This window comes from Balearica regulorum, chromosome 3 (genome assembly GCF_011004875.1).
Source record: "Balearica regulorum gibbericeps isolate bBalReg1 chromosome 3, bBalReg1.pri, whole genome shotgun sequence".
Classification (NCBI taxonomy): Eukaryota; Metazoa; Chordata; class Aves; order Gruiformes; family Gruidae; genus Balearica; species Balearica regulorum.
The window spans coordinates 115,389,946-115,416,323 of NC_046186.1; the positions used below are offsets into that span (position 1 = coordinate 115,389,946).

The 26,378-nt window shown below is 40.3% G+C and overlaps 1 protein-coding gene across 1 annotated transcript in view; it reads right to left on the bottom strand.

Annotated features, from left to right (window-relative positions):
• VPS54 (VPS54 subunit of GARP complex) overlaps positions 1-26,151 on the bottom strand; it is a 52,842-nt gene extending 26,691 nt beyond the window's left edge. The window contains exons 1-9 of the mRNA XM_075749672.1: positions 25,993-26,151; positions 25,429-25,538; positions 15,555-15,716; positions 14,445-14,686; positions 12,378-12,456; positions 9,392-9,426; positions 7,936-8,067; positions 4,908-5,293; positions 213-339 (exon numbers count right to left, since the gene is read on the bottom strand). Coding sequence (XP_075605787.1) covers positions 213-339; positions 4,908-5,293; positions 7,936-8,067; positions 9,392-9,426; positions 12,378-12,456; positions 14,445-14,686; positions 15,555-15,690 — 1,137 coding nt within the window. The 5' untranslated portion in view covers positions 15,691-15,716; positions 25,429-25,538; positions 25,993-26,151. The remainder of the gene's footprint in view (positions 1-212; positions 340-4,907; positions 5,294-7,935; positions 8,068-9,391; positions 9,427-12,377; positions 12,457-14,444; positions 14,687-15,554; positions 15,717-25,428; positions 25,539-25,992) is intronic.
• Positions 26,152-26,378: the final 227 nt, after the last annotated feature.

Genomic DNA, 26,378 nt, shown 5'->3' on the forward strand with positions numbered 1-26,378 from the left:
AGGACTGGATCACAGTTCCATGAGTTTAGTTAGAATTACTTAATTTTATCAAGCACCAAAAAAAAGGGAGGGGGTGGGGTTTGGACAAGAAGAAAAATAGTATAAAATTATAATGTTGCTACTAGGGGCCCGAGTGAATTAGTTGGTGCTAATTAAGTGTGTTAGAGATGCAAACATATTCATCAGACAGTTTATTTCAGTAACAGACATACCTCTTCTAGAATTTGGCAATCATCTTCTAGGGGTCTATTTAAATCATTGCGAGCATAAGTTGAAAACTCTGCAATCATCATTTTATCTATCAGCTTTTCCAGTTCACAAAGCTGTGAGCCAAGATGCCTAAGAAAAACAGCCATTGAGATATGAGCTAAATAATCAACCTGAAAATGAATCATTAGTTCACAGCTGAAGAAAATAACCACCCAGTAGGTAATTTCCATGCAATCAACACTGGCCTAATGGGGGGCTCAAATCTTTCACTTCTTAGAGCAGCTGAAACCATGCATTTTTCAGGGGCACCATCACCTTGCAGCAAAACATATGGACTTGAATATTGATGGAGGGTAAAAATTGGATGTAGGGCTTTTTTTTTTTTTTTTTTTTTTTTTTGAAGGTGCCAAGTACCCCTCTTCCCAATGAAGTGAACCAGAACCAAGAATACTCAGTGCTTGTCAGTATATAGGTGTTAAAAAAGAAAGAATACTACTTTTGCTCATCCAGTCCCTCAGCTCATCAGTCTGCAAGTTCTTCCACTTCAAACATTTGAGCTTTTAATGTGGTGACAGATTTAATTCACATGACTGAGATACAGTAATAGCTTACATGACCTGATGGCTTTCTGAGAACACAGAATAGTTTTCAAATTTGCCAATTTTATGCTACTCTAAATGAAAAATACTTTTTCCATGTATTGCAGATTTTAAACCACATTTTGCAGACTGTTGTCACACAAAACCACAAGGGAATTTCTCACATCAGAAATGTCAACCAGTCTTTAAAAGTTGTGTAGCTAGAGAAACTTTGAGCAGAGTAAAATTAAAAGTGGGAATTTCAGAGATGTCAAATACTGCAGGCTTTTCCAGCTTCTACTGACAGCTGAGAGAGCATGAAGTATCTGTAAAAATCAGACTTTAAAAAAAAAAAAAAGAAAAAAGAAATAGACACTTTGTCAATGAGAATTAACAGGAGCTGTGGTATTTTAGATAAACCTGGATACAAAATGGGGAAAATGAACTTGCATGGCTCACTGGCTTTACTTCAGTGCTGGTGTTGCTAGACCGCTAGCTTGCGTAGAGCAACAAAAACATCTTAGGACTCCCCAGTAGGAGCACTGCTGTACCAATGCAAAGCCCACACGATCTGGCCTCACAGCCCACTTAGGGCAAAGTCAGCGCCAGGGTGCGAGGAAGCACCAACCAGGGTAGCTGCTCCCTGCAGAAGCCCACAAGGCCAGCACTGAGCTGAATTGAACAAATCTTGCTGGATCTGACTTGAGTGGATTAATTTTTTTAATTTTAAAATGATCAGGGATGTGTCTGCTTTTGAAATTGTTGGTCAAGTATTGGCTGGAATGGACAGAGTGGACACATATCAAATGAGTATTTAAGCAAAACTGGCCTCTAGAAAAACATCCAAGCCACTTGCATCATGGATATTTCAAAACAAACTCAACAGACAAAATTTAAGATTACCATTTGCAATGTAAAGACTGGAGTTGCAGAACTTACTGCAGGACTAGCACCCACAACGCAAAGCCTCTCAACTTAGGTAAGCACAAAGATGCTCTTCGGTAAATTATTTCTTTAACTGTGCTTAACTACATTGAAACACAACGTAACCTACCCTCTTACATCTCAAGTATGGAAACGTCCAAGAAGGGTTCCCAGCATTTGCTGCCACCACTTCACCCGAGATGTTCTAGCCCCTAACAACAAAAAAAATCCCTCCACCCTGAAACACGTAGAAATAAGTCAAACCTTAATTCATACTCCAGCAAAATGCCTTGGCAATGATCTCTCTTAAGAGGTATCAGTCAAACATCAGGTCCTTTCAATGACTGAATACTACAATTCTCTTATGTAAAATTATGAGTTCAGGGTAAAAATTCTTTTAAAATGCACAGATGAGAACTATTTTTCCAAGTATCTGTGTTTTACTGTATATAAAAAAAAAGTATAAAAGTGTGGTTTCCCAGCATACCTGTGCAAAAAAACCCAACATCACATCTCCATCACCCCAACAGGGATTGTGAAAGCAATGTAAAAACTGGCAGTGCAGATTTGTAATTTAGGTAACATGCAAGTATTAATTTTTTTTGTAAAATTAAAAAGATGAACCTGAAAAGCTTAAAGAGCTCTACAACTTTAATTCTATCCTATAGTGGTAGCAAACAATACCCATACAGTTATGACTAATAAATGTAATCACTGGAGATATTAACCTAAAGACACCAATTTATTACTTCACAGCACCATTAAGGTGCTCTCATTTTTTGCTATAACTAAAAGAAAACTACATGTTTTTCTGCATATAGCATGACAATAAGAAAAAGTTTTGTGTATGGATGATCTGAGTAGTTTTGTTACTGCTTTATATTGAATGATTCTGTGAGATGACTGAATTTATAGCTGTCTATTCAAAAGCAAGTTCTACAAGCTGTCATGTACAACACTAAAGCAACAAGTTTGGTTTTTTATTTTTTTAAATAAGATTAAAATTATTTAGGGGAAAAAATACACTAATTACTTAGAAAAATGAGATACTGATTTAGAAGTTAATCTCTTCTTCAAATAAATCAGGTATTTAACTCACTTGACAATTGCAGCATTCTTGCTCAGAACAAAACAAGAACATCCCTTTGGTATTTCTTGGAAAAAGCTCAAGTGTGCATATGGCATCAATTTAGATTTTTTAAAATTTTATTTATATTTAGAAACATAACATTCTACTGAGAAGTTTTACCAAGATCTCCATCTTTCCATTGCACATTATTTCTCCAGACACACTATACACACAGGCCATTTTGAGACATGGGAACAACCGTGCTGGACGTCTCAACTGCATCTGCATCTCTGGTGGGGGTGATGATATAGGTTGCATTTAAATTGCTTTTTATCACTCACATCACTATTTTTAACTCTACCAAAGCAACCAACTAAGCATTATTCATAGAAATTGCTTTTTACAGACAAGATGAATATTTATTTACCTGGAAATATGTTCCACATCTGAATGTAATTTTAAAATAATAGCACATTCTTTGGACATCACGTATACCAACCACAATGACAACAGAATTGCACTCCCTACTGATGTAGCACATAGGTTACTCGATTGCAAAACACAACTAATTCTGACTGATGTTGTCACAGGGTTGTAAAGTACACTCACTGCCATCTAGGTAAATACAGAAGTGACTCAGTCAAGGACTGAGTCAAGTCCTTGACCATAATCAAGTGGTTGAGAGTAGGAACAGTAAAGAGGAAAGAAATTGTGCTGAGGTGTCTGAAGATGGACCATTTAAGCTAAAAGACTAACAGCTTTCCTCCCAATAGTTTATTAGCTCTTTCAAAAAAAAAAGTATTTACTTTTATATATATATTTAAAGACTTTTTCTGAGATCTTTTCTACATAAAATTTGAGTCTTTTTCCAAACCAGTAGTGTTAGAAGAAGAGGTCATCAGAACAAACAGACAAGAGTAGTAACTGTCTAACGTTCTTAACATTCATGTTACAGTTACTGAGCAACGATCATGCTTTTATTATGCAAGCTGGGAACCACTAGGTTGCAGGAACCACACAACCTCTAAACAGAAAAACCTCCCCTCCCAGCATCAACTTATAAAACTAAGTATACAGCACCTCAACCGGCTTATGCAAGTCTCAGAGCCGATTTAACATATGCTATTTCTGCTAGCATCATACCACAGTGGCAGCTTTGCATACAACACTTCTATCCTTTAGATGACCATTACAATGGTTTATTTTACATCAGCTAAAAGGATTCTACTGTATTAATACTCTTGCATATCACAGAGGACCTTGCCCAGTGCAGCGGCATCTCCCAAGTTGAGCTCTAAGCATCCACTGTTAACAGAAGCAGCCAGCATGGGACCTTGGACTCACTAAATCCCATCACTGCAGCAAACATGGGTGAAAAACCAGTAGCAACAGCAGCCTGGGCAGCACCTTCCCACTGTTTCTTCCCTTCCCGATTTCAGCAGCTCACAGAACTGGATTTCTCAGTCAGACAGAGCAAGAGGAAGCGCTCCCTGGTCACTGTAAATACAGCTCTCCACAAGAGCAGACACTGCTGAACGTGTCCCATCTGACCAGTTGTGAACCTCAGACCACACTTTGAGCCGTGGTTTGACAGCTTTGTACTGGCTTTTGGTTGCAAAGCTTCCTCCAGCACAAGCACAGGCTGGAAGCTGACCTAATCAACACATGGTCCGTGCATGTTCCTGTAACACCTCATGCCTAGGTCAGTCACTCAACAGGGGCTTTGGAGTGGAGCTGTGTAGCAAGAACTGTATCTCTGGGGTGCTGCATGAATGAGGACTGCAGACCATCTCTCAGCTATGGGCTACAAGCCCTGCAAGATGAAGGTCCAGCCACTACTTGGCTCTCATCCCTGCACCAGTAAAACACCTGCAGACAAGAACGGAGTACAAAGCATCTAGATGTTAAAAATTCATCCTTCCCTAAAAAAAAAAAAAAAAAAATCTCTGGCACATACATGCATTAGTCACTCTGCTTACGCCACACTTACATTTTCTACCTTTTGTACTATGCCCTCTAAGAATGAGCAAACAAAGGTAAAGCAACAAACCCCTTCAGCCAACATAATGTGCTCAACACATTCTAGCTCTACTTGCATTTTATTAATTACCTAGATGGTTACCTACCGGAAACTGTGAATGCCTTGAAGCTCTTGCTGTAACACCTCCTGTGTTGTTGCTATTAAGTCCAAAGCTCCAACAAACTCAGAAGTGGACAGCAGCAACTGTACTGTGGGCTGTGTTTGGTGTACAGTAGCCATTAACTTCAATTTATTGTATGCTTTTATACAGTTATTTCTGGTGAGTGATAGTCTTAAAACTCGAAGTGATCCTTCACACATTACTTTATCAATTTTGGAGATTTTTTCTCTAAGTAATTTTACAGCCTGGGAGGTTTTCCTGAGGTAGTCCTGCAACTCATGCTGAGAGGTCATTGCATGAAAAAATGCTTCTGAGCGCAGAGAAATCTGATGAGCAATATTGACTTCCACAATGTCCAGATAATGGCTCAGCTAAAAAGAGGAGTAAGGAGGAAAAATGAAGTGTTGTTATGACTTTGCAAGTTAATCACCATGCAAATACACTTTCCGGGTATTTGTCTTATTGATTCATGAGGAAATTTTGCTAATAAAAATTAAAACCTTTTGTCAGATTAGCAAGCAAATAACTACCCATTGTGGTTTGATCATTTGTTTTTAAATAGGCTCAAAATCACTTTGGGAAGGCTGACTTGATGCCTCTCCTGCTTGAAAATTACAAGGTAAAAAACCAAACAATTTTAAAATAACCAAGCTTTTGTACCACACAGCTGCACGTTCACACTGTTAGAATATGGCCATTAACCAGGAGACAGCTCTGGATACTGGCTTGCAAGTAAGAACTTAGGCTATGTTCTTCGGGTCATTGAAGCTGCTAAAGATGCAGCCCAACTGCACTTGATGACAACATGGTTTTGGAATGGCTCTGTTCATTTAAAAGGCTGCAGCTTCTTCTTTGTAGGAAAATCCTCAGGATATCTCTGGCTGCAGTTATTTTTTGTCCACCAGTTGGAGTTCCTATTAAGTGTATTTCATGTGCGCTGGTACTGTGGGACTCCCTGAGACAGAGTATGCCTACACTTTTAGAACGTGAAATTCAAATTCTCTATGTCAAACACTTACCAGACCACTGGGTTGGCCTGATTATTTGAGCTGTAAAAGCTCTGTGTTCTGGCTTATGCTGAATATGCAAACTCAAAGGACTGAGGCATTAGGATGCTCATCTGAATTCTAATACTCACATGATCTGGTTCTAAGAGGTGCCAAGCACTTAAACTTCATGCTGAATTTCAAAAGGCCCATCCAGAGATGGAAAGAAAATCAGCTGGAGGATGTTTCCTTCTTATAGTTATTTTCATCCTGCATGTATTTAACGGTGAGGATTTATACAATATGCAAACCCATCTTTTTTTGTAATATGTTTCATCAAAAACATCCTCCAAACAGCTGTGACACACCTAGTCCACAAGAAAAGCTGAGACAGACTGTGACACAGGGATCAAAGAAAGGGTTATTATGATAATTTATTTATGCAATTGTACCAATCAGATGCCCCAAGTCCCTTCACTATGCTAAGCGAAGTAGAACAAACAGAACGAAATGATAGTACCTGCCTCAAAGAGCTTACAATCCCAATGCGGGGCAAGACATGGAAGGAAGTAAGAAAGAGAAAAACATCAGGGGAAATTGTTTAAGTAAATCAGCAGCAGTCCAAAAGCACTAATAGCCCAAGCATGTGTGCTTAAGGCAGGGTTTTCAAAATCCTGTTGAAAAATGGTGCCTGGAGCTAAGCATATTTATGGCAGCAGGGTGCCTATTTACACATGGTAAGTATAAACCTTAAGCAGTTCAGACTCTTTAAAAAGTAAAACAAAAAATCTAGGCCCATTTCAGTAATATGAAGCAGTGTAATAATTTGCCAGGCATGTGGCTTTGGAGGCAACAGAACGCTGTTTAGGGATTTGTATCACCTCTCCAAAGCAGCATGTCTCACGGCTATTCAAAGTTTTATTTTCACTTCCTGCATCAGAGAGGGCTCTGGGTCTCCTTCACTCAAAGTTCATGTTGAGTGTCCACCCTGCTGCTCCCAGGCACACTTTGTGAGTTTAAAGCATATGCCAGACGCTGCTTTTTCATCTTCAAACGTTAACTGCCACAAGAAACTCCAAAGACTTACTCCTCCAACTTTACGTGTGGAGGACAACCCAATGAAAGATCAAGTTAGCCTCCAGCAGAGCCTGTCTCTTCCTCCTGACCTGGAGGGAGAGCAGGAAGACTAACTCCTGGAAATTCGGAAACATCTTCCAGAAGATCCCATGTTATTTTTTCTTAAGGCAACTCACTAATTTTTTTTTCTCCTCTCCCCTAGTTCCCAGAAGCTTTGGTAGGTTAAAGTTAGAAAACAGACTCCAAAATTGTGTAGATTTTCTATAAGCATCTTATGGGTATTTGTACCATAAAAATGATTCATTATGGGATTTTCTACACAACTAACAAAAAATAATTAAAAAGACCAAGTAAAAACTACTGTTTCCAACAGGAAAGAAACAGCTCTGCTTTCATGCTCTCCAATGCACTCAAGTCCTTTGTGAAATGCAAAAATGGATCAGTGCAGATGACATGACAACAAAAGGTAAGAGGAAGCTCCTGACATACAAAACCTCAGGATTTAGTATTTCTTTTAGCACAGAAACCACTGTGCCTTGAATCTGGAGTTTTCCTGAGATGTGAGAAAGCAATAGCCTTAACAGACAGTGTACAAGCTTTAGCTTTCTCTTCTTGTGGAATTACTCTTCTTCCCTAACAAACAGCTCCACATCTATGAAGTTCTCAATATATACCTGCTTCACTAAGTTTTTATAAAGAGCCAGTTATTATACCATATACAGATTCTTTTTCCAGATTTGATAGGTAGATCTATTTAGCAGGGAAAAAAAAATTCTCTTTCAGTAAGATGCTTCCTGCATCGTCTACTAGCAATCTGCAGCCTGATGTAAAATGAGATAAAACAAAGCCCACAACAGTGATGCCTCAACAAACAGTACAGAACAGCAGCAATGGAGTTTCTTTGTAGTAACAGCTGCAATGGATAACAACATCTTGTATCAAAGTTGTACCTTTTCTTGAAGTAACTTGGAGGAAGCTGCATCACGATTTCCTTTTCCACCAGCAGTACTAAAATGAGACCATGGTAAAACGGCATTAAATGTTAAGGAATCTTCCAAGGCAAAATCTGGTTTCATAAAAATCTGAAACAGAAAAACAAAAGAAATAAATGCACCTCCCTCACCCCTGCATTTTCGTCCCCAGTTAAACACAACTCCTGTCTCATGAAGCTAACAGGGACATTGTTGATTTTCAAAACCTGAATTTTCATTTATCCAGGCAAACAAATTCATTCCAGGCTTTACAACCTATTTACTTTACACCTTAAAAGCTTGTGTGATCTGACAAAGTCTTATCTTCCTCAAAGTGGAAGGCACAGCTCCAAAATTACGTATGTTATCAAGCACCCAAGGTGATCTAAACATCCTGAGTGTGAAAACGTAGGCAGCATTAAACTGCAGGTGGGTCCTCCAAAGGACCAGAGCAAATGTTCTTCAATAGCAGGGGCATCCTACTGCTGATCTGCTCATTTCCGGGGCCATAACTTCTACCAGACTGAGGATCCAGCCAGCTGCCAGGGTGCAGCAAGTGTTGCCTGGGAGGGAACAGAGCCTCAAGCTGATCTCCTTTAGCACAATGCAGCAAACGCGCTGGTCACAGAAAGAGTCAGTATCATGTAACATTAAGTACACATCTCAGAGTGCGATTAATCTAAAATTCTCTCTGATAACATCATTTTTACTTGACAAAACTGGTACAAACCTTGAGCTTCCACGCAGACAGTAGTACCCTTTTCCCTGTATTTATGAAGTGTAATTTTAAAAGGTTCAACATAGCATCACACCACACTCAAACATTCTTGTTTCCAGGATTTTAAACATTGCAGTGACAGCTATTCAAGTAACAGTCTACACGACTGGCACAGAGATGCTGACCCGTATTAACACGCTGACTTCTTAATGTACTAGAAAAAATTACTCAGACTGAAATGGAATCTGGAGTTGTGTCTTGTCAACCTGTCAGAAAAAACCCACATCATATATGCTGCAAGCATATATGCAAGAGGGCTTTGCCTAAGGATTCAAGGAGTTAAACCTAATGCTAAGTTGTACAATATGCAATATTCAAGCTTCTATCAAACTCTTCAGCTTCCCTTTTCTCCTAGAACACAGAGTGGCTAATTTTGCCCAGCTCTGAGGTTTCAACTATTAAAGATAAAATAGTAATGGCATTTGTATTCTACTTTAAGTAAAAGAAAAATCAAGACCAAAACAACAACAAAAAAAAACAAAAGAAAGAAAAAGTAGATTGTTCTTTTTGTAAATTTTGAGCACTGCAGATCCTATTGAGAATCAGCTCAAGTAATCAGCTTGGACAAAATTTCTACAAAAGAAGAAAGTACATTCATATATTCAAGACTACATGTGAGAAATCCTTATAAAGCCTTAGAGTGCACAGGAACCATACCTTAGGTACTTGTTCCAGATCTGTCCTGGATTTATCTAAAATTAAACAGAGTACAAGCAGTCATTCATGAGCAAACAATGGAAAACAATTACTTTGAACATTATTAAACCCTATGAGAAAGTTTTCAAGACAATAATGCTAGGTTCCTCACAGGGGTGGACAGGGTGGGCAGACAGGGAACAGTGTTTATAAATTGAAATGAAACGTTCTGACTGAACACAAGGAAAACCTTTTTCACCACGAGGACAATCAAGCACTGCAGCAGGCTGCCCAGAAGGGCTTGATACTCTCCATCCTTGGAGGTTTTCAAGGCCCAACTGGATAAAGCCCTGAACAACTTGGCCTGACCTCACAGCTGAACTGGCTTTGAGATGGCAGTTGCAGTAAAGATCTTCTGAAGTCCCATCCAACCTGAAACATTCCGATTCCTTGAAACACTCTGTTGCCCTTTGTAGTTTAGGTCTCATGCTCAGAGTTTTCAAAGGCTGCTTTGACAGCAAAAATGTTAGTCGTACAAAGCAATCTACTTAGCACTTCGCATTCCTTAACACACTGTTCAATCAACTGGCAAGGGCCAGTAAAAGATCCCTCCAACATTACCCCAACTTTGATGCTCCAGGTTGAAGCTGCCCATATAATCACTTCTGCACAGCATTTAGAAGACGGATGCACAAAGGCTAGTAAGAAAAATGAATGAGGACTCAGAACACAGATACAAGCACACTAAGCAAGTAGCACAGAAGTATCCCTTCCCTTGAAGAAAGCTGACCTGACAATTGCAGAGGGTAAGACAGTTGACCTGAGAAAAAGAGGTGCATCATTGTACCCCAGCAGGACTTGAAGAAAAGGCAAATTCAGACTTTTGAGGGTCAACCAAAATCCCCTTTTCCTCTCTGACTCATTAACTTAGTGTGCATTATGAAGAGGGGGCATGCTGGAGGCCAAAAAATGTGAGGATTTTAAAAGCAACAAGCCTGTACTTGAGCTGGATGGTCTACTCATCCTTGACAAACATGGTAAGTGCTACATCAGCATTATCTCCCACATTTCTCTCACCTCTTTGGTTCTTTATTTGTATCTTTCTTTATTTGTACTGAAATACAAAAGGCAACCTAGGAATCATCTTGTTGTCCTCAGTCTTTGGACAGACCAACTCTTATGGAAATGAAAGGCTAAGTCTTGTGGGCTGGACTTAGAGGAAGACAGGCAATGCTAACAAAAGAAACTATAGAAAATAAAGAGTTTCAGTTTACCAAACAATGTTTCCACTAGGAAAGATCTCAGTTACTTTGGTGACACAGTAATTTTCTATTTTTAAAAACAGAAGACTCTTTCAAAATGGATTAAGTTAACCCTGAAGAAGGAACTTCTATTTTGCTGTATGTGCCACAGACTCACTCAAGAACAGCTATTCCAAAATAACACAAGCACAGAGAAACCCTACAGAAGGCCTTCCTTTTGCATGGAAAAGGAGGAAGAAAGCCAATGGAAAGATATTGATCAGAAGGAATAAACTACTGAATGCTTCCTGAAGCTGTGATTACCTGTAGACATTGATATAGACAAGCCAGATCAAACAGTGATTGGCAAATGAACCCTTTTATGCTAACATTTTTGAGAAAATAAATTAAAATAAATTAAATATTAAAAGCTTGCTCCAGGTTATGAGTGTTTCTTCTCACTTTGCTTGTCTTTTTCATTTTGCCTCTCGCCTTCCTTTGTCCAGTATCAAATTAGCTGAACTATTTCCACAAAATCTTGAAATCTAGCCTTGCTAGAGCTGCAGACACCAAAAAAAAAAAAAAAAAAAAAAAAGGCCAGGTAGTCTTTGCTAACAGTAATCAGAGAAATACTAAGCAGAGAACTGGCCAGAGTGGAACTTCATTTTCAACACAGGAAAAGGCAAAGTGCTACATCTGTAGAGGAATAACCCCAGGCACCAGTAGATGCTAGGGGTCTAGTGGCTAGAAAGCACCCCTGCAGAGAGGGACCTGGGGTCCTGGCAGACAACAAACTGACCATAAGCCAGCAGTGCACTCTTGCAGCAAAGCATCCTGGGCTGCATTAGGCATCAGAGAATTGCTGGCAGGTTGAGGGAATGTGATCTACCCTCTCCACTCAGCACTGGTGAGACACCTGGAGCAGTGTGCCCAGTTCTGAGTTCCCCAGTGTAAGGCAGACCTAGACACACTGGAGCGAGCCCAGTGAAGGGCTACAAAGATGATTAAGACACCAGGGTATTTTTCGTATGAGGAGAGGCTGAGAGCACTGAGTCTGTTTAGACTGGAGAAGCTCAGGGGGATCTTATAAGTGTTTTTAAATATCTGATCAGAGGGTGTAAAGACGACAGAGCAGGCTCTTCTCAGTGGTGCCTAGTGACAGGATAGGAGGCAAAAAATTCCATCTGAACATGAGGAAACACCTTGACTGTGAGGGGATCAAACACTGAAACAGGTTGCCCAGAAAGGTTGTGTAATCTCCATCTGTGGATAAATTAAAAACTCAGCCAGACACTGTCTTCCCATAGGTGACCCTGCTCGAGCAGGTGGGTTGGACTAGAACATACTGAGACGTTGCTTCCCACCTCAGCCATTCCGTGATCCTCATGGCAGAGAGACGGGAATGGCCCAGCACTGCCATTCTTCATTGCAAAGTCAACAGACGCTAGAAATTTGATGCAACAGTTTCAATGGATCTTAAATAAAAGGAAGTTAAAGAAAACACTGCCAGGGACATAATGACCTGCCATGAATGCAAATATGCCAAGGAAAACGTTAAGAGTGGGTATCACCAGCATTTTGACCTACAAAATAGCAGTAGTGGTTATGAAAGTTTCTAGTCAACCATATCTGGGTTTTCAATTATTGTTCACCAGCAGCTATTTTTGCACGTGAAAGTCTCAAGCAAGTAAAGGAGAAGATCGGTATGTTATAATATTCATTAAAGCAATTACTTCTTAACAACTAAAGGAAGGCTTTGACTGTACCGTGGGTGTGTAATAGAGTCCTGTCAAAGGTATCTTTAGGAGTATAAATATTCTTGCATCTTTCATGAACCTTCTCTCTCTGTTAAAAAGAAAATATATTAAAGAATTACTCTGAGGCTTTAAAAAGATTTAATTTTTTTTCAAAACAGAACATTCATAACATTTTCAGTGACACACACTGTGTTATGCCAAATAATTCTGACAAGTTCACAATAACACTTTTTTCCTCTTAAAGGCTCAGATGATGTTTGTCCAGGTGAACGGTACCACCGGTTGAAATTTTTGGTCAGTATGTTGGTTTTTTCAGTATCTTCACGTCTCAAGAGAACACGAACACCTAAGTTATTGAAGAGGAGTAATAACTTCTCCACATAATTATGACCATAGAGTAACTGTAATTACATATCCAAACATCTATTTGCTGTCTAATCCAGAAATCACACTAACACACAATGAATGCTTTTTTCATTGCTAAATTAAATCAAATCAAAGTAGATATTGCTTTGACATCTTATTAATGAGCATCTTGCTGAAACCACTTATCTTGTTTCATCATGCTGAGCATCTTACTTATCTACAGGTGTAAACACCATCAGAGACTATAGTGATAAGAAATTACATTTCCAAAGAACATTGATGTTAGACAGAACTCTGCTAGAAGCTACATCATGGGTCAGTTCCCTCTTCCTAAAACCTTTCATTTTTCAGTCATTGCATTATATGCTAATGGATGAGGTCTTGCATGTTTTAAACGTTGAATGTGTGAACTAACAGCAATAGTTCAGTTACAGACAATTCCCTTTTCAGGAATATACATACTGTCCTGGTTTTGGCTGAGATAGAGTTCATTTTCTTTCTAGTAGCTGGTATAGTGCTGTGTTTTGGATTAATATGAGAATAGTATTGATAACACACTGATGTTTTCAGTTGTTGCTAGGTAGTTGTAGTGTCTACACTAAGTCAAGGCCTTTTCAGCTTCCCATGCCCAGCCAGATGCACAAGAAGCTGGGAGAGCACAGCCAGGACACCTGACCCAGACTGACCAAAGGGACAGTCCCTACCATACAACATTATGCTAAGTATATAACTGGGGAAGCTAGCCAGGAGGTGGGATCACTGCTTGGAAACAGACTGAGCATTGGGGTTTTTTTTCCCTGCACAGGTGGTTAGCAATTGCATTTGTGCCTTTCTATATTATATTATAATCGTCCTTTGTTTTCCTATTAAACTGTCTTTATCTCAACCCATGAGGTTTTTTTCCATTCCACTGGTGGGAAGGGGTGAGCGAGCAGCTGCATGGTGCTTAGTTACTGGCTGGGGTTAAAACACGACACACAGTTTAGCTATGATTTACACAAGTAACACTTCCTGCAGCCAATTCTGTACCAGCAAAAAAATAAGTAAGTTACAAACCAAGGAAGCAGAAAACAGTGGGAGACTTCTACATGTTCTTTCAGTTAAAAAAAAAAATAAAATAATACTACATACTTACTGACACCTGTTTTTAAGAGTTTGTAGAAGTCTCCTACTGGTCCTGGTGTCCTTAGATGTAGCTTAAACTTTCCTGTTGCAAAAAAAATCATCAAGACAGGCCTATTTATAGTTTAAGAACTTAATGTATAAATGCTTAAATTAGAGACACTTAAAAAATATCTCCAATCTTTGCAGCACATAGTCATGTTTTATATTTGATCCAAAGGTCTGAAAACGCTATGTTGCACTGCAGAGCCCAATCATTAACCAATCCTTACAGAAAAAGGATTGGTAATCAGAAAGAATAAATATGAACCATCAGGCCTGGTGCAGAGCTCAGTATTCAGAAATACAAATGAAAAAAAAAAATAATGAAATTGCCTAGAGAGAATTTAGACAGCATTTTCCATACTATGAATACTATGATTATAAAAGAAGAAATGCCTAATGAAGAGTAAACAAGCACTGAAGAGCAAATTAATTACCAGCTAGCTGTATGATGGACTACTCGCACGGACAATCTCTAATTAGAAGAAGGATCTCAAGTCTCCTTCTGGCTGCTAGCACTACGTGCATCTAACTGTGAGTTCTTACCGGAGTGATTTCCTGTTGGTATAATGCAAAATGTTCCTTGGTGATCTGTGGGAGGTAGAATGAAGGCGTGACTTCAGTGTCCACAAAGTCCACTCCCCATGTTTTTGTAAAGAAATCAGATTCCCTTTTTGCTAACCTAGGATCATTTAGTGCTGCTGGGAGATTGACTTTGGAATGATAAATAGTCCATCTGTGCTGATCCACAACTAAAGATGGGCTGTCACATAAATTACTGGGATCGCCTGCAGCACAAAAAACAAGACAGCTTGTTAAGGTGAGAAACTGAAAGTTGTATTTTTGCTAAAATGTGGTTCTTAAGCAAACCATGTTTCCACGATGACATAGTGGATCAGAATTATCTATGTAAAAGACACATGATACTCTCCTGCAACACTTCAACTTGCATGTCTTCCATCAGATTAACCAACACAAGTTTTGAACACAGTGGTGTATTGACACTCATTAAATATATTTAGTTCAACATTAGCTTCTATTGAAGAGAAAAAAATTCCAGCCACAAACATATTTTTAATAATCTGAACTCAATCAGAATGACAGTTGAAATTCCTTACCATTATATTTCCTAATTCTTAGGATCCTACCCCACCTGCTCCTTTTTATAAGCTAAGCTTTGCGATACCACAGCAGCTATAACTGTGACCAAAACACAGTTTTGCTATTTTATGATAGCACTAGAGACTTATGACAGTGCTAGAGACAGGTCCTGGTCTCTTGCTTCCCACTGCAAGAGGGCTGGGGTGTTTCACAGAAGTAATGCACCTAGACTCCGAGCATGCTGGACAGGTCAGTCACAGGCTCTGACAGCATATACCTTCTTCTTGCATGTAGTATGGATCATAGCTATAATGTGAAATCACACAAGCATGATCCCATTTATAATGTAGACACCTAAAAACAAGCTGCAAATAGGAAGTCTCTCCCATGGCTCCAAAGGGACGCTGAGTAGTGTAAAGCAGGATTATAGCATACTCTGAAATAAGACTATAGCTTAGTACACTCCACCCAGTTTATGAGAAAATATGACTGAACAATTGTAAATGGATTTGAAAATATAACTGCATTTTCACTCTCCTTGCACACCGACATTACCTGTAGGTTCCTTCGGACACACATCAGGCAGTGACTGCACCGGTCGAAAGCGTTTTGTGGCATCCATTTCCTTTTTAAAGAAAGCATCACTGCTGTTTGACTGAGGCACTGGTGAAGAACTGTGGCTTGATGCCATTGCATAAAATCACCACTTGATGAAAGCTACGTAAGAAACAAAAAATATCAAAGCTTTCATAAAGTTCTGGTTACAGGTTGTATCAAAACAATGACACCCCATCAGCTACATTGTATTTTTTTAACTGCAACTCTAAGAGACACATATCAACAGCAACAGGGAAAAGTTTATTTTAAACACAAAAATAAAAAAAGACAGAATGTAACTTCATAGTCTGTTAGCTCCTACACCTCTAGGTTTGGGGGATAGTTTGTTCTTGCACACAGCACCAATAAAATTGTATGTTTGGAAAAAAAAGAAAAAAGTCTTTCAGGCACTTCTTCCTTTCTATTGCCATAACTATTGCAGCCATAGAGCACACATTCACAGTAGAACTTCCTCACAGATATCAGGAAGCTTGGGTGGGCAAATGTAGAACCTTCCACCTCCTCTGTCCTCCTACCTAGCTACTATCCTCAGTGGCTGCAGGGAGCACATCACCTTTCACATCTGGTCCCCACAGTGCTTCCACTGTCCTGGGGGCTGCATTCCACAACAACCACAACAGCCCAGGCAGGGCAAGGAGAGACAAATGATCTCAGCCTTCAAAGAACTGCGTCACAGACCAGCAACTAGTGGCAGTCAGAAAAACTACCCCATCTGCATGATGGGCTTAGGCCAGGATTGGAAGCCTGAAACTGGTGCACTGCCTTAATGTTAGGACAACAGGAGATGCAGTGGTTTTTCCAAAGGAGGAGGTCTGTGACCTACATTTGTGATTCAGACAAGCCCAGCAACAGCTGCCCACAGATACAATGTCATTAATGATTTATAGCAATTGAAATCATCAGATTTCAGACAAATCAGGATCTGAAGAATATAAGCATACCAGAAAAGCACAAGCAAATACTATGCATAGAACATGGACATCTTTTATCATTTGAATCAGGAAAATTGACAATTCAACTTTTCATGGCTGCCTAGTAAACTAAACTACAGTTTATTTCAGCATAAAAAGTGTTTGCAGAGAGAAGACAATTAAAGCATAGATCAAAAACCTCCAGATTATGGAAAGGCCCACTAATTTTTAGTTGAATTTTAAGCTCCCAATTTGAAAATAAACAGCCTTAAAAAATTTACACCAGGTCTAAACACTGCAATGAATTCTTTCCATCTGTAAACAAAGCTGCATTTCCATCAAAGTATCAACTGAGTCAGTAGTAAACTGCAGAACTATTAGAGGTTTGAGAGTTTACTAAAACATCCCCATGTTGTACAGCTCAAAGAGTGCCCGTTCAAAGGGACCGATCTGAATGCTTGTCTTTAAGGAGAACTAAACATATCTAGCAAGATCTTAGCATTTAACTACCAACCCTTAAGGGACACCTAAATTACTTACTACCCTGTGAAGGAGCACAAAAAGATAAAAGGCATATTTCATCTTCAATCGCTGAAGCGGGCGCCAAGGGATGACTGTACGTCACCATGTCAACTTTTAACAGCATCACATCTATTACAGCAAATCTAATTTGGAAAAGAAAAAAAGTTCTACTTTCTAAACGAGGTTGGAAGTGTCCTATAAAACAATTCTAAAGACGAGTTAAGATACGTCCAGCTATAATAGAGCATCCCAATAAATGGACCCATAATGACTAACAAACACACATTTTGCCCAAAACTCTGTCCACTGGGTACCATTCCTGATGTTCACCTGCCTCTCTCCCTTTCTATCTGACCATGCAGCAAGACAAGGAGGATAATGTGCTTCCACTGTCATTTGCAGAAGTGACTTTTAGAAGGGGTGACAATAGACCACCAGAACCCTTTCTAAAAATACTGCACAAGGACTGAAAACCTGTCTCCTAGGTTTTCTTGGGAGAGGATTCCCTTCTTATACTAGAAAAACTTACTAGTCAAGATAGAGAATGGGAGCACTAATGGAAATCTGGAAGTAGTCAGAAAGGGAGAAAACCATTGCAGACATCTGAAAGACCTTCCCTACATAAAGTATCAGTTTCTCTCCCCAAAAAGACCCAAAGAAAACTTTTTCTCTACTACTTGTGTTACATGTTCATATTCTTACGTTCTGCCCTTAACATTTCCAAAGCAACTTGTTTCTGCATTAAACTCTTCTCTAATGTTTTGGGGTGTTTTTGTGAAAAATCTAGTTTATGATAATGACAGAACACTCTCATTTTAGCATTCTTAAAGAAAACACACCCCAGTGCTAAGTTATAATGATCAAGTCTCCTAAAGGCATACAGTAAATTTATCTGCAATTGGAACTGCTTCAAAGTTCTGTATTTGCAGTTTTTCTCTGAAAAAGCCTCTGTAATATGAGACACAGTCTGCTCTAGCCAGATGTATGAGCAACTAAGGCAATTTGTAGAATGCACTGAAATCTTGTACTCTTGCTAGCAAGTCTTTCATTAAGCCTCTCTCCTTTCCCCATAATGAAGTACTGCCTAAAAGTATATTCTAAGATGTGAATTCTCTCAACTACATAAATCTCAGTGGAGAAAATGCTAGTCCAAGATTTAAAATAAATTTAAAAAACAATTTAACACTGAAGACTAGCTCAATACCTCAGCTTTTTTTAAAAAATAAACTATACCTACTCTTGCACAGGTACTTTTATTACTTATCACCATAAAATATTCACATTGCCTTTGTACACTGACAAATCTTAAAATAGAATGAAAAGAGTAGAATAAAATATCAATGCAAACAGTAACCTTCATACTATTGAGTGGATTTCAGCAAGATATAAGGATTCACAGGCAGAAGCCTTCTTAAGTGGCATGCAATATGACGCTGTACTAAATTATTCATAGTTAACCAGCTATTCCAGCAGCCTCATAAGTCAGGACCTTATGGATAATTAACCTCAACGAACAGCCACATATGCCCAGGAATAAACCCATCTGTACTGCCCAAAACCAGGCACTCCTCAAACTGCAGTCCTTAAATTAGTCAAGTAAGTATAGCTTCAGAGAGAGAAAGAAAACTGGACAATATTACCTGAATTAATTTTGAATTACAAAGGAATATGTGTCAAGTCTATCCGAAGACATAAATCCTGCCCTACACCTGAGCCCTGCTGTGTACACTAACCTTGTACACAACTGAAAAAGTTTTATTCATTCACCAACAGCCCTTCCTTGTGCTACACTACTAAACATTTTATATACAAATGAATCTATAACCAGCTTCCTGAATCAGCTTTGTTAAATATGCAACAATATATAAATTTGCTGATTTAAACATACCAAAGAAATGAAACTCAATGTTAACATAGAACAGAATTGCTGCAGAATATTTTAACTCATTCAAGTGCAAGTCAAATGCAGGTAAATGTAGTTAATTGCACAACCTGTGCAGAATGAATTATGCAATGGTGAGTCCCCTGAGCCTTCTACTTAGAACAGCCTATGTGCAGCAATGAGAATATGCAACTGTGTAACTTAATGACATCAATATTTAAATTACATCCAATTAAAACTGGGCTAGATTAACTCAGTTCCCTCCAGTAATCACCATAATTTACTCACATGTTATCTAGCAACATGTATTAAACTAACACAATAAAAAAAAACTTTAGGGGTTAGGTACAGGAATAATGATGGAAATACTTACAGGATAACAGCTATATTTGCAACACGCCTTCAATATATTAAATCTATTTTGTACATACTGTATTAATTTCCTTAGTTTAAAAAATGACATTAAATTACACTGTCACTTTAATGACTTCATATCACTGAAGTTAAACATTAAAAAATCAACTATCACAATAATGAAAATAGCTTTGATGATTTGAATTTATGGTATTCTTACAGTCTGAACACATGCATATTCAACAATCTTACAGCTTCCTCTTAAAAAATATCCTTACTCAAGAACATGCTTAGCAACTATGATATGACACAGTTGTACAACATATAGCACAGAATAAAATGACTGCGATGACAAATGTAATAACCCCATGCTTGGATAGTCACCAAAGCAGAAGATCTGTGCAGTTAGTAACGTATTAATCACATGAATTTTAAGAAGTTACTTTTGTGATGACTACTCTCTGACCCTTGAGTTTCACACCCAAAGTTTCAGCAGTTAGAAGATCAGCACAACAAACAACGAAGTGTATTACTCAGAAGTAATTGCACGGGATGGTTATAACTCTTGAGCATGTGCTTGGTTTTGTAAGTATTAACACTTGCACAAAGTTCTTCAGAAACTGTCTTTCCATATTCTGAGTATTATATGCACTCTTTGTTTTTCAGATGGCAACTCTTCACTATCAAAACATTCAGTATTATCTCTATACAAACACAATATTAGAGAAGGTGCAAACTAAGCCTTGCCTATTCATGGATATTAATTTCATATTTCCTCATTTTTTGGCAGTTTTCAATTAGCCTTATCAACCAATTTTCTACTTCCAACTTAAGGTCACAGCTTTACATGAGTTAATTATTTTTTACTGAGAATTTTCATGTGCACATAGTTCAGTTTGTAAAGCTGTAATTTGTATTAACAATCCAAATTAGAATTTATGAAGCCGGCACAATCCCTGCAAGGTGTCTGAAATAAGTCTCAATTTATGCAGTAAAAAAACTCATGTTTCTCCTTTCTCTGTGCTCTCCCTCCCAAATGAAAATAAATCTACAACCTGCTAATAATATCAAAACTACCAATTTAAGTTGAAGGTAAGTTAGCTGGTACTACAAGGGGCACCCAGGAACATGGAGCTTATTAGCTCCAGCCCTTCATACAATTCATAGAATCTGCTCTCCAACTTCGATTTTGGCTTCAAAAATAGCGACATCTGAGATGAGACACAAAGCACCCAGGGGAAAGAGCCTAGGGCTTCCACCTGACCATACAGCACTGAGCAAGTTCTCCTCTAAGTATTCCACACTGGCCATGATGAGCCACACTTGGATGCCGCTAGGTACTCTTCAAGAGGCACGCTCTGCATCCCAAAAGTAAGGCAAGGAAAAGTTTCTCTGTGAACATGAATGCTGCTTTTCATGGCTTTGTCTCGCAGCAAAAGAGTGAAATCAAAACATTTCAAAGTACTGTGCTGGTTACCCAAGATGCTTCAGAATAGAAAACCATCAGAAGCCACCCACAAGTCATTGTAAAGCAAAATATTTCACCATTTCTAGAAGTGATAAATACTGGAGATACTAAAGGAAAAGGATACCTGAAACATAACGAAAAGAGAAAAATGCACAAAGGATTTCTTCCAGGACCATAACAGCCAACAATGTGCTCACTATTGGTCTAATACATTTACTCTGCCCTCAAAGTTTAGGTTTCTATTATTATACAACTCTTTTTGCTAAATCAGCAGGCTTTAACCCTGTAACAAGGAAACCATTGGTATAAGCAAAGTACACACCACCTTTGTAAGACAAAGTGAACCAGCCTGGACTAACACAAGCTTTCAATTTTTTTCAACCAGTTAATTCCTCGGGCTGAAATTTCCACACTTGCCCCTGTGCCCCAAGATGGACATCCCTCTTTCAGTGGGAAAGTCAAGGTTAGCTTTCAGCAGAAATATTTAAGCAGTTTCAGAGAAAGAGGTTATGCCTGCGGAAGCTCTTCTGCTAACTCAAGCTCTTTCTGAACGCCTATTTCCACCCTGGGGTTTTAGGGTGGGAAGCAGATGATTGTCAGGGCGGTGAGGAGGCTAGAGTCAGACAACAGCTGTGACTTGTCTCCGTGGCAAGCCATCTACATTTGATGCGCACTCCAACATCAAATCTCCTTACACAACTTGGAGAGAAGCCTGTGTCAGCCTGGCCTTTCTGAAAGCCTAATAAATATACGCATATTTGTATTCATGAACACACATATATTTTGGTGCATTCTGCACATTTTTTAATAGCATCCCAAATCTCATGTCCCCACACTGAGGGTATACCTTCTCTGCAAAGTTAGCATGAGTGATGACCATCCAGATTAGCCTTGCTGGGATAAAAGCAATTTGAGAAGGAAGCTCTATATGAATTATCTGTGTTTCTCATCAGCCCTGCTTAGCCACATGTGCTGTTACGATCCAGCAAATTCTGTAATTCCTTGGACGGTGCTGAGCTGAGCCAGACTGTTCTACTTTCTCAGCAAACTGCATAATGGGGACTGTGGAAAAGCAGGAGCACTTGAAAAGCTTAAAGAGTAATGCCACCACCCTCCCCTTATATCGTGTCTTTCAAAATGCTCTCCTCACACGGGGAAACAGGAAAGGAAAAAATAATCTGACTAGAAAGAAAGAGCAGGACAACTGCATCCCCACTGCAAAGCACTGTGGGTCAACTACAAGGGCAGGGTAAAACAGCATCCGATTTTCGTATTATTATATTTTGTACTGGTTTCTTTTTCCTTCCCCCAGCTGAAGTCACCTCAACACTAGATTTAAAAAAAAAAAAAAAAAAAAAAAAAAAAAGGCGCTTTAGTTGAGCTTCACTTCTTTAAATACAAGAATAAGATCATCTTAAAAAAATTTCCCCAAAAGGCCTCATCACTGAACATATCGTTATTTGCATGCACATACACACACGTTATTTAGAATACACAAGCATAAACATTCTGTCAAAAATTGGAAAGCAATTTATCTCCCTATAGACAAATTATCTTAAAAGTAATATTTCACTTTTATTCAGGTACTGAATGAAACATCTGTGACATACCCAATGTACCAAATGCACTTCCTCTCATCCGGAAACCTAACTTCCCAATGATGAACACTAATTTGAAATCGGAAAGCAGCTTCTGTGCCGGAGGAACAGACCTTCCTACAGCTATTTAGGTCATTATGTATCAAGTTCTTCCATGCCAGGGGTGGCAGAATCATTCAGAAGCAATTAACAAAGCAGTAAAAATATATGTCAGAAAAGAAAAGCCCTTGTGGTTAGTTGCCCCCACTATCACACAAGATGAGAGTGAAATCACTTTGTACTCTTTTATTCAGGCATCAGCATTATAGTGTGCATTATCCTCTTGGAAAATGGTGAAATATGAAAAACTCATATCATTGCACAGAGGTACATGCAGCTGAACAAAGATCAAGCAGCCCTGGCAGGCATTCCGGCTAGAAGTCTGTCAAAGGCAGGGACTGTGGAGCAGTGACATTTTGAGGAAAGGCAGGAGAACTGCACCAGCCAGAGCAAAAATTCTAACACTAAGGCCTCAACTTTACAAAAGGACAGAAGCTGACGGCAATTTGCATCAACAGCAGGTTTCCCTGTGCAGGCTCTCCACTTGCGATCTTCAGTGGGACTGGGCTCAATTTGTTAATCTGAAACTAATTTTGTAAAAATGTGATTTTTCATGAGAATCATGTCTTTCTGAAGCCTTACCAAAGCCCTGAACAACTGCAAGTAGCTATGAAAGAGCCAAAACTATTTAATAGTTTTGACATTATGCAAAAAGCTGGGACCTGGGATTATCCAAAAGCAGGCACAGCATACCTCACAGCAAGTCCTATAGAGCAGTCTTGACATAGGATGCCAGCCCACTAGCAGAAGACAGTAAGTCACTCTGCATGGCAAGTACTCAGCAAACAAGACCACCCAAACTTTTCCTTGGTGAGCACCAGAGAGTGCCACCCCTGTGAGCTGATAGTTCTTGTGGTGTTAATACCTGCCCTGCAGAAGATCAAATGAAATGGATCACCTCTATTCACATCACTTCATCCCTCAAATAGCTTCCATTTACAAGAAGAATAAATATTTCTATAAACGTAAAAAACAGTATGGTTATGCTCCATTTAGAATGCCAAAAAATAAAAGGAAGGTCTTACACTGCTGCTAACAGTAACTATGTAAAACTGATGGGAACTCTATGCCATATTGCAAAGCACCAGATATGCTACTCCAATTCTAATAACCTATCTTAAATACGCACACCCCCACATCCGAAGTGGCTTCTTTTTCTGTTTTAAGAACAGATTAGTACCTGAAATATGCTAGCTTTTTCTCTATCCAAAGATGAATATTTTGTAACATCTGATCAGTAAATGGATCTGCCATTTTTGAGTACAGGGGAAATACATTAAGGATTCTTCACCTTTTGAAAAGAATACTCAGATCTCTTTTTAAAACCTAGTACCTAGGTGAGGTGGGTGCAAAAAGTTAAAAACACAGGGAAGACAAATTTTAGATGTGCTGGTAAATACATCTCTGGTCTTAATCATATGAGGCCCCAGAAATATATATGTAGACCATCCATTCACACTCACCCTTTCTTTCTTTATGCTATATTAATCAAATAAAACGAGGACTAAACAAAATCAGGTGAAAAAAAAAAAAAGGAACAGAAACCAAAAGCACACTGAGACTCCCAACTGGAAGGATGATAAAATACTCGTGGCCTTTCACTCTTCTTGAGAAACTTGCAGCTCCTCATTTCCCCAAAAGTCTGAAGAAGGAAAGCAGAAGTGGCTTCTACACAGAGTTGCTGCCCCAAAAGAAGAAACGATACCTAGATGATTCCATTTCCCAACTTCTTCCCACACAAACTGCCAAAGAGCAAGTTTGTGGTCTGCGTTCTTCACTCTCTCTAGCGGCTCCTTACACTTCTCAGGCAAACAATATTCCTGTCCAACTTTGGAAATGTATGTCCCTTTCTCCTCCCATGAGGAAAAGCAAAATTCCTCCACACATGCAGCAGAATCCCACCACAGAGAAAGACAGTACTGAAGACACAGGGCCACCTAGGACAGATCCCATTACCGGCAAATGGGATGGGAGAGGTAGAGCTGCTTCTCAGCGTGCAGCCTTCAAACCTCACTGGTGAGGTTGCCCACAAGATGAACAGCAGCTTTTGCTTAGACAGCCATAGAACTTCCTGTCAATTAGTTCATTTTAAGCATTGTTTTCCTACCCAACAGAAGCACCATCCTATGCCCAAAGGATTTCAAGGGAACTATAGCTTTTGTCTAATCTACAGTTTGGGAAGGAGTCCCAGGGGCTCTCAGGCTAAATTAGCAATTACTGCAGCCACTACAACAATTAACATACTGCAGTCAGGTTTTTTAGTAACGGCATTTTTTCACAGGGCTGCAAAGCAGCTGTGATTGCACAGCACCACAGCTGCACAGAAGTCCACAGGAATTCTTCTTGCTCAGGACTCTATCAGACAGGGTACAGGAAAGTCAGTAAAGTCAACACACCACCTGCACTTTAAAACTCTCAAAACCATACAGGTAAATCTGTAATCAAGTAAATATTTTTATGTTCTTTAAAATAGGTACTTTACACAATTGGGATCTCTCAATTGGTCTGTAACAGAAATCCTAAGTACTTCTAAAATATAAGAAAAACAGAGAAGGAACGGAGAATCAATAAAAAACTAAGGCTGAAACTAGACAGTCAAAAAGTTAATTTTTTTTGTTGAAAGTGCATGAGGTCAGTATTTTACAAATACATATGGGTATTTCTCTCAACAGGACATCGTGTGTTTGAAAAATTACAGTAAGGAAAGGTAAGAAACAATGCTTGTCTACACACACAACTTTAGGACTGCCTACAAGCCCAGGAACCATTGCAATCCTACATAGTTTTTCGATCCAACAACTGCAGGTCTCCACATCCCAGTCCATCCCGATTGCCATCAACATGGGTGTCGTGTGCCAGCGTTACACAGAAAAACTCCAAATGGTTGCTCCAAACGTTACTTCCGCAGGCAGCACCAATTGCTTATAAAAGCCGTGCCCGACGCGTATAGCATCGCCACGCAAAGAGCTGGCCGTACCTTAGCGAGAACACGCCGGGAGTATCTCAGGGAAGCCGTCGTCATATCTCTCCTCGTCGCATTGTACGGAAAACTGCCCAGTCTCAGAGCTTGGGGACGGCGTCAGTAACCTGCAGGAGAGAGCCCACATGAGAGAGGGCCACGACGGCCGTGCCCAGGGCAGCCCAGGAAAGCCTGGCTTGAGGCTGACACTTCCACACACTCAACACGTCCCTGCCAGGAACAGGCACCGATTTCAGATACCGCCTATTTCCCATCGTGGGGTTACCATGGAAATACAAAACGTGTATTTGCAGGAAAAGGGGAGAACCGGGCGGCACCCCCCGCACCTCAAAGTGGGCACCCCTTCCCTCACACCCGCCTCTCTCTCCCACACGGTCCCTGGCCGCCCCCCAGCCCTCGCCCCGCGGAGGGCCCGGGCCGCAAAAACAAAGGACACCCTGGAAAATTCAACTTTCCCGGCCGCTCTCCGGGAGAGCCCCCCGGCCGCAGGCGGAGGCGGGGAGGCACCTGCGCCGGCGGCCTAGCGGCGGGCGGGCGGGCCGGGCGCTCCCCGCTGCCTACCTGCGGCGCCGGGCGGGCGACGCGGCCTAGCGCGGCGCCGGCGCCTCCGCGGCGACACGTAGCTTCCCCCCCGTGCAGGGCGGCGCGGCGCAGGAAGCGGCCCGGGCGGCGGCAGCGGCGGCAGCGGCGGGAGGAGCCGAGGCACTGCCTCTCCCCGCCGCCCGGGGGAGGAGCCGCCGCCGCAGCCGGCGGAAGGGGCTGCCCCTGCCCGGCCACGTTGGGGGTTGCGGTTCCGTCCCCTCGGGAGTAGTTCTGGGCCTTGGCGCGGGGCCCGCCTCGGGGGAGGCCGTAGGGCTGAGGTGCCGCCGTCTCGTCCCGGGCGGAGGGGGTTACCCGCAGTGCCCACCGCCGTTCCGCGGGGCGAGAGGCTCCGCAGTGCCCCACGG